The sequence below is a fragment of the Tupaia chinensis genome, unplaced genomic scaffold, assembly GCF_000334495.1.
Source record: "Tupaia chinensis unplaced genomic scaffold, TupChi_1.0 Scaffold149964_1, whole genome shotgun sequence".
Classification (NCBI taxonomy): domain Eukaryota; kingdom Metazoa; phylum Chordata; class Mammalia; order Scandentia; family Tupaiidae; genus Tupaia; species Tupaia belangeri.
In genome coordinates, this window is record NW_006209805.1 from 662,581 (window position 1) to 671,057 (window position 8,477).

Here is an 8,477-nt window from a genome sequence, read left to right on the forward strand (position 1 = left end):
CCAGCAGTACCCGTCCCGCGTGCGCCAGCTGCAGCGCGGCGAGGAGCCCGACGTGCACTACGACTTCGAGCCGCACGGCCCCGCCCACCCCTGGTGCGCCGCCTGCCCGCCCACCCTGTGCCCCTCCCCGCCACAGGCGTGGCCCAGCGCCCCGCGACCCCACCGTGGTCACCCTACTGTGGTGACCCCCACGTTTCACCTCCTCTGCAGGTCCCCGGTCATGCGCACCCGGAAGGGCAGCCTCAATCTCAGCGATGCGGCTGGGGCGGAGACGGTCTGCAGCCCCAGGGATGAAGGTGGGCTCGCCGAGGGGGCGCCGGCCAAGGAGCACAGGGGTGAGTGCCCGGCAGGGGCGAGGGCGGCAGCTCCCTGCGGCCCCTGAGGGCTTCATCGAAGGCCCCTCCCCAGGTGGACGCGGACACCAGGTGCACAAATCCTGGCCGATCTCTGTCTCCGACTCGGACAGCAGTGTGGAGCCCGCCTCTGGCCCAGGTGAGGGCTGCAGGCTGGCTGGGCACCCCTCCCGGCTGGGGCTGTCTGACCTTACCCCTTCCTTGCAGGGGACGTGAAGCTGGAGCGTGCGTCGTCCAGCGGCACCATGTCGTCCAGCGAGGAGCTGGTGGGCCAGGAGGGTGGGGCTGGCGGGTCCGCCTTCGGTAAGGGTGAGGCCCACCCACCAGGCCAGGGGGGAGAGGGGATTTGGAGTGGCCTATGGGCCGGGCCTAACCTGCCCCACGCCAACACCCGTCCCGTCTCAAGGCGACCTCAACGGCGTAGATCCCCAGCTGCCCGTGGCTGTGCCCAGCGGGCCCTTCCGCCACGTGGGGCTGTCCAAGGCCGCCCGCACCCACCGGCTCCGGAAGCTGCGCACGCCCGCCAAGTGCCGCGAGTGTAACAGCTACGTCTACTTCCAGGGCGCCGAGTGCGAGGAGGTGCGTGGGCTCCTGGGGGCCGACCGGGCCTCGGCGGGGCACCGGTGACCTGCGGGTGCCCTGGGGAAGGTTCCAGCCCAGAGCTGCAGTAAATGGGCTGGAGGGGGAAGGAGCAGCTGGCAATCGGGGGGTGAAAAAGCACCCCGGGGCTCAGGGGTGTGGGACAGAGGGCGTGGCCAGTGCGGGGGCGCTGGGCTTCTGCAGGACCATCCTGGAGAGGCAAGGAGGTGGGAGGGAAAGGTCACCTCCTGCCACAGTGTAGCCTCGGCCTGGCCGGTTCAGAAGCCACCAGGGGGGGCCGAGGGCGTGGGGGGAGCCGGAGGTGCTGGCCTCAGCCCCCCAGCCGGCTCACCCCGCTGCCCCAGTGCTGCCTGGCATGCCACAAGAAGTGCCTGGAGACGCTGGCCATCCAGTGTGGACACAAGAAGCTGCAGGGCCGCCTGCAGCTCTTTGGCCAGGACTTTGGCCAGGCGGCCGAGGGCACCCCCGACGGCGTGCCCTTTATCATCAAAAAGTGCATCTGCGAGATCGAGCGCCGCGCGCTGCGCACCAAGGTGAGGCGGGGTGGAGGTAGGGGGCGGCGTCCTGGGGCCGGGCCCAGGCTGACTGCCGTCCTGCAGGGCATCTACCGGGTCAACGGGGTGAAGACCCGCGTGGAGAAGCTCTGCCAGGCCTTCGAGAACGGCAAGGAGCTGGTGGAGCTGTCGCAGGCTCCGCCCCACGACATCAGCAACGTCCTCAAGCTCTACCTGCGCCAGGTGAGCAGCGCAGCGCAGGGCGGGTGCTGAGGACCAAGCTGGCCCTGGCGGAGGCGTGGCCAGGATGGGCTGGGTGGGGCCTCGGCAAAGCGGGCCGGAGCAGGTGGGCCTGCCGACTGGCGCAGGGGCGGGGCCAGGGCAGGAGCCGGTCTGATGCCGGGCTGGGGCGGGGCCAGGGTATGGAGGGTGTAACTAGCACTTGCGGGATGGCCAGGAAGGCGAGCCTGGTGTTGGTCTGGGGATGTGGTCAGGGCTGGTGGGTGTGGCCAGTACCGAGCAAGCCCGAGGTTGAGTTTGGGGTGTGGCCCACGCATGGTGGAAGGACAGGACAGGAGCCAGCCTGGCGTTGGTCTGGGGGCGTGGCCAGAGCTTGTGGTTGGGACCAGCTTTTCAGGGGCGTGGTCAGGGCGGAGCCAGCCTGGCATTGGTGTGGGGGCGTGGCCAGAGCTTGTGGTTGGGACCAGCTTTTCAGGGGCGTGGTCAGGGCAGGAGCCAGCCTGGCGTTGGTCTGGGGGCGTGGCCAGCGCTTGAAGCACCAGACCAGGCTTGGCGCACAGAGAGCCTAGGCAGTTCACTGACCCCTGCCCTGCCCCTTGACCCCAGCTGCCAGAGCCACTCATCTCCTTCCGCCTATACCACGAGCTCGTGGGGCTGGCCAAGGACAGCCTGAAGGCAGAGGCCGAGGCCAAGGCGGCGTCGCGGGGCCGGCAGGACGGCTGTGAGAGCGAGGTGGCGGTCACAGCCATGGTGGGCCGGCTGCGGGAGCTCCTGCGGGACCTGCCTCCCGAGAACAGAGCCACCCTGCAGTACCTGCTGCGGCACCTGCGCAGGTGAGGGCCGTCCACGGGGGCCCCGGGGAAACTGGCTGCTCAGCACCGCTGCACCTCCCTGCCGCCCTGTGCCCTCGCCCACAGGATCGTGGAGGTCGAGCAGGACAACAAGATGACCCCTGGGAACCTGGGCATCGTGTTCGGGCCCACGCTGCTGCGGCCGAAGCCCACTGAGGCCACAGTCTCCCTGTCCTCCCTGGTCGACTACCCCCACCAGGCCCGCGTCATCGAGACCCTCATTGTCCACTACAACCTGATCTTTGAGGAAGAGCCGGAGGCGGTGCCCGGGGCCCAGGTGAGGGCGTCAGAGGCCAGGGCTGTGGGCTGGGTGTCCCCCTGGGCTGGACCCGCCTGGAGCACAGGGCAGGGCTGGACCGAGGCCCTCCACTGGCCCAGGTGAGGGCGTCAGAGGCCAGGGCTGTGGGCTGGGTGTCCCCCTGGGCTGGACCCGCCTGGAGCACAGGGCAGGGCTGGACCGAGGCCCTCCACTGGCCCAGGTGAGGGCGTCAGAGGCCAGGGCTGTGGGCTGGGTGTCCCCCTGGGCTGGACCCGCCTGGAGCACAGGGCAGGGCTGGACCGAGGCCCTCCACTGGCCCAGGTGAGGGCGTCAGAGGCCAGGGCTGTGGGCTGGGTGTCCCCCTGGGCTGGACCCGCCTGGAGCACAGGGCAGGGCTGGACCGAGGCCCTCCACTGGCCCAGGTGAGGGCGTCAGAGGCCAGGGCTGTGGGCTGGGTGTCCCCCTGGGCTGGACCCGCCTGGAGCACAGGGCAGGGCTGGACCGAGGCCCTCCACTGGCCCAGGTGAGGGCGTCAGAGGCCAGGGCTGTGGGCTGGGTGTCCCCCTGGGCTGGACCCGCCTGGAGCACAGGGCAGGGCTGGACCGAGGCCCTCCACTGGCCCAGGTGAGGGCGTCAGAGGCCAGGGCTGTGGGCTGGGTGTCCCCCTGGGCTGGACCCGCCTGGAGCACAGGGCAGGGCTGGACCGAGGCCCTCCACTGGCCCAGGTGAGGGCGTCAGAGGCCAGGGCTGTGGGCTGGGTGTCCCCCTGGGCTGGACCCGCCTGGAGCACAGGGCAGGGCTGGACCGAGGCCCTCCACTGGCCCAGGTGAGGGCGTCAGAGGCCAGGGCTGTGGGCTGGGTGTCCCCCTGGGCTGGACCCGCCTGGAGCACAGGGCAGGGCTGGACCGAGGCCCTCCACTGGCCCAGGTGAGGGCGTCAGAGGCCAGGGCTGTGGGCTGGGTGTCCCCCTGGGCTGGACCCGCCTGGAGCACAGGGCAGGGCTGGACCGAGGCCCTCCACTGCGTGACAGGCAAGAAGGGGTCGAGCGTGTCCCTACAGCGTCCTTCAGGCCTCCCCTGCCTGCTGCCCGCTCCACGCCCGCATCCACGGGGCAGGACTCAACCGTGTCTGCTGAAGGGCCCTTGCTGTCTGAGCCAGGGGCGGCCCCACCGCTGGCGTCCCAGCTGCCCACTGACCAGGCTCCAGGGAGCAGCCCCGGGGAGGGCTGGCCCCTCCGGGTGAACTCCCAAACGGCCCAGCCTGTGGACATTGGGCCGCCGACGTGGTCTCGTCCTCCGTGGCGGGTGTCTGTAATTTCCAGGGTTTTTGGTAACTTAATTTATAAGGCGCAAAGTGGAGTTTGGTGCGCCCGCCCTGACGCCTTTCCACCCCTGCAGGAGGGGCTGAGCCACCCGCGAGCAGAGGTCGAGCAGGCGCCCTACCTGGAGGGCGGCGAGGGGGAGGAGGACAGGGTCCGAGGTGAGTACCTGGCTGGGGGCAGGGCGGTGCTCGCCTTGGTCTGGCCCAGACACAAGTGCAGCCTCTTCCGGGTCTCACTCGCGCCCACATGGGCAGGCCGCGCAGTGTGCCCAGGGCCCGCCCCCACGTGGCCGCCGCCGGGGGAGCTCTGCTGGGTTGGGGGTCCGAGGCTGACGCCCACCCCAGCACACCCAGAACCTTCCGGCCACCCAACGCCCCTCTCTGCTGTCTGTCTGCCTCCATCTCTTCACTTCCTGTCACTGCCCCTCGCTCCCCAGAGTCCCGCGTGATGTCCAACGACTCCGACTCGGAGCTGGAGGAGACGTCCGACCCACTGTCCTCTTCGGCCTCCAGCGCCCTGCACCGCCTCAGCTTCCTGGAGAAGCAGGAGAGCGAGGCCAGCCTGGAGGAGGGCCCGGGCAGCGGCAGCGGCGGCGAGGAGCAGCTGGGCGCTGGGGAGGGCGCAGCCTCGCCCCTCTGGGCCTTCAACACCAACCAGTCCAACAGCGTGCTGCCGGCGCGGCCGTCCCCGCGCGGATCTGCCAGGGGCGCCTGGCACCAGGCGCCCTCGAGGGGAGGCTGCCGGAGCTCGTCCGAGCCATGGGTCACCGGTGCTCTGCCACCCGCAGTGGGCCCCGCCAGCTTTGGCCTCCACCTGCTGGCCGCCCCCAGGCAGGAGCGGGGCCAGGGGCCTCTGCAGACGCCGCCCTCCAGCTGCTGAGCTGCTCCCCAGAGAGGCCCTGCCTAGTGGGCGCCCACGGGCTGGGGACACCAACCCCGCCCTGCCCGCCCTGCCATGTGAGGAGCTGCTGGGGGGAGGTCAGGGTCGGGTGGGGCCGGGAGGGACTGGCCCCCAAGCTCAGGACCTCCTGGCCTCTGCGGCGCGGTCTGCAGCTCTGGCTTACAATAAAGGCAGTTGCCACATGTCCGCGTCAGCACATGTGAATGCCAGCTCACCCGGTCACCCACCTGTCCCCACGAGGGGTACCTCCTCCAGGAGCCGGGCGGCCCTGACAGGACCAGACCCCCAGGGCACAGGGTGGGGGCGAGTCAAAGAGGCCAGCCAGGTGTTGGCAGGAGGGACAGAGGCTGGGGGAGACCGCCACCTCCCACAGTTCGGGAGTGTCTACACCTGCGGCCCTACCCTGACTGGAGGCAGGCCGGTGTCCGCACCAGCTGACTAGGCTTGCTGGCAGGAGTGACACCCAGGGACAACAACCCTGCCACCTGAGTGAGACGGACATTGCCACCGTGGTCATGGCTGGGTGCCCAGGCCAGGAGCAGCGGGCAGCTGTCTCCGCAGCTGCGGGGGTCTCCCGGCACTGGCAGCACCCTGCGTGGTCCGTCGTGGATGCCGGGGTGGGGGTGAGGCTTTTGCCTTAGGGCAGATGTGAGAGGGCAGTGGCCGCTCTGCAGGCCCTTCTCCACCCCTTGGATCTGGGTGCACACGCACCCACCCAAGTCTCAGGCCACGAGGTCTGGGACGTGAGCCGTGCCGGCCACGTGGGAGTCCAGTGGCGTAACCGCTATGCCCCGTGCTGGCCCCAAGGCATTCTGATACTCGTGTTTGTAGGGGCGAGGGAGACCTGACCAACCCGTCAGACCCACCCTGAAACTGCAGCGACCTCAGCCACGGCTTAGCGTGAAAGGGGCCAGACGCCATGGGGCCGCAGGCAGCCACTCCTGGTGTACGAGTGCCCGAGATCCTGTGGGTGGGGACGGAGAAGGGCATGCGCTCTGGGAGGAAGGGACGCAGGAGCTAGCAGGACCCCACATGGCCGGCCACGGTAAGGCCCTGACTGGTGGCTTGCTTTCTCTCTGGTCAAGTTAAAAACGAGAATAAATTCTTTTTTTTTTTTTTTTTGGAGAGGTTCTTGCTATAGGGCGCGTGCGCTCACCAGACAGAGAGAGACAGAGAGACAGAAAGCGAGAAATCACCCCCCGGGGGGATGGCCATGTCGCAATCCCTTCTCCTCCATGCTCTTCTCAGGATCTTGGGCACGCACACACATGTGCCTGGCGTGAGTTTTAAGCCACCAGGTCCAGGACTCAAACCGCAGTTGATTTCGTGGGAGTCCAGCGACATAGCCATTACGCTAACTGCTGGTCCTGAGAATAAATTCTAAAAAAAGAACAGGGACTGGAAGGTGGCGTGGTAGTTGAAGATGCTGGACTCCTACATGGCCGACTGTGGTTCGAGTCCTGGACCCAGCAGCTTGCTTTCTCACATTCTTTCTCTCTGGCTAAATTTAATTCTGTGAAAACAAAAGGCCAGTCTACAGTGACCAGTGGAAACAGAGGGACTTCCTAACAGACCCACGGGAGCCTGAGGGCTACACAGCACGGCTGGGGGGAGGCGAGGAAGGCTCTGCCTCAAGGACGCCTGGACCATCATGGGGGAGGGGGTCCCTGCATCACACAAAGCCCAGGTGAATTCCAGGACTTTAACGGGGCGTGGACACGGGAACACCCAGCGGGTACTGAGGTGCAGGAGGACGGAGAGAGGGTGAGCCCCTGGACTTTAACGGGGTCATGGCCACATGGACCCCCAGCAGGTACTGAGGTGTGGGAGGACAGAGACGTGCTAGCAGGACACCAGAAGGACACATGTGCCCAGGACACCGGGTGACCAGGGACAGGGACCCACCCACCAAGCACTGCCGAAAGGCCAGCAGGAGCACCCCACCACGTGGCCACGCCCACACACCAGTGGCCACACGGCTGACTGCAGTCCAAGCCCAGCCCGAGGGGGACAAGGAAATGGTGCCCACCTGCCTGCCCCAGGTCCCAGAGAATGAAGGAGGGACATGGCAGGAGCTTCCCTCCCTCCCTGGCAAAGTGACTGGCCTCGGGCAACTGAGAGCACCTCCTCACCCTGGGTGGGCCGGGCTCTTGAATCAAAATGCAGTTACAGGGAGGTGTAGGCCAGACAGGCACGGAGGGATGGCAGCTCCCCGCGGCTGGCAGTGGTGTCTGGACCCAGCGACTCACACGGCACTTAGGTGGGAAGGGCCCGCGTCCCAGGGAGGGGACTATGGCATGGCCAGCACCCAGGGCCCTCTCCCTGCCCAGCCCACTTGGCTGGCGCATGCAGACCAGGTGCTGGGACCTCGCCTGGCCCTGTGGGCCTGGAGCGAGGAGACCCCAAACCTTGCCAACAGTCGGGTTCTGAAACAGCGGGTTTATTCACTCGGGGCATCTATAACCCGACAGTGGCATCGCGAGGAACCCGGAAACTCTGGTGTCTGGCCTGGCCCGTGCCGGCTCAGCCCTCGGGCACAGGCAGGCCAGACTGCGGGGCAGTACCACAGGGCTGGCCTCGGCCCAGGACAGTCACCTGACCCCAGTGGCCCAACCCCTTCCCAGTCCCGTCCCTCTTGCGGTGAATCAACCAGGTGAGGATGGAGGAACCTCCACCCAGAGGGTGACCACGAACATCGCTGCTGCTGGGAGCCGGGCAGCGCAGGGCCGGGCCGAGGGGCAGTCCGCTCTGTCCGCTGGCTGGACGGGGAGCCCCCGCCGTGAAGAGCACAGCTCCCTTTTGCCCGCGCCCGTGCCACATGGGTAAGGACGGCGGCCCTGATGGGCTGCGACCACGGAGGACCCTGAGCCCCACCTGCAGGCCGAGGGCACGGGGCGGCCAAGACCACTCAGGAGGGCCGTCCTGAAACTGCCCCAGCCCCGAAGAAGTTGGCACGGCCTCTTCCAGAGCGCCCACCTCTGCTGCCCTCGTGACAGGGACGGGGACCGGGCCTCCGTCTACGGGGACATCGTGGCCCGGGAAGGCTGTGCTAGACGGGGTGTCGGAGCCTCTGGATGGACGGGCGGACAGAAGGGGCGGCCCCGGACAGCTACTGCACCAGCCGGTAGGTGATGTACCTGCCCGCAGTCTCGCTGGGCCGGATGATCTTCACCACCTGCAGTGCAGGGCAGCGGCTTGAGCAGTGGGCCTGGCATGCGGGGCAGGGTTGGGGTGCCACCCGGGGCTGGGGACAGCGGGCCTCGGGGTTGAAGAGGCTGTCCCCCGACAGGGCCACTCACCTGCCCTCGCTTTATCCCGAAGTAGCGTGCCACAGGGTCCCCTGCCTGGATCCTAGGCAGTTGGTTTTCCCGCAGTTTGCTGGGAGCTCAGTCAGGAAAACACCGGACAGTCCAGGTGGGGATGGGGTGGGGGGTACAGGCCGGGGGGCCTGGGGTATGG

The 8,477-nt window shown here is 68.1% G+C and overlaps 2 protein-coding genes across 2 annotated transcripts in view; one reads left to right on the top strand and one right to left on the bottom strand.

Moving 5' to 3' along the window:
• The window catches only part of ARHGAP45 (Rho GTPase activating protein 45), an 11,917-nt gene extending 6,717 nt beyond the window's left edge, over positions 1-5,200 (top strand). The window contains 11 exon segments of the mRNA XM_027769540.1: positions 1-93; positions 211-335; positions 409-492; positions 561-662; positions 760-932; positions 1,298-1,486; positions 1,553-1,690; positions 2,294-2,520; positions 2,605-2,815; positions 4,195-4,276; positions 4,555-5,200. The exon segment at positions 1-93 is cut by the window's left edge and continues 221 nt beyond it. Of these exon segments, the coding sequence (XP_027625341.1) occupies positions 1-93; positions 211-335; positions 409-492; positions 561-662; positions 760-932; positions 1,298-1,486; positions 1,553-1,690; positions 2,294-2,520; positions 2,605-2,815; positions 4,195-4,276; positions 4,555-4,997 (1,867 nt within the window). The 3' untranslated portion in view covers positions 4,998-5,200.
• Positions 5,201-7,440: 2,240 nt separating this feature from the next.
• The window catches only part of POLR2E (RNA polymerase II, I and III subunit E), a gene marked incomplete at its 5' end in the record, with an annotated part of 12,733 nt that continues 11,696 nt past the window's right edge, over positions 7,441-8,477 (bottom strand). The window contains 2 exon segments of the mRNA XM_014585487.1: positions 7,441-8,193; positions 8,318-8,396. Of these exon segments, the coding sequence (XP_014440973.1) occupies positions 8,128-8,193; positions 8,318-8,396 (145 nt within the window).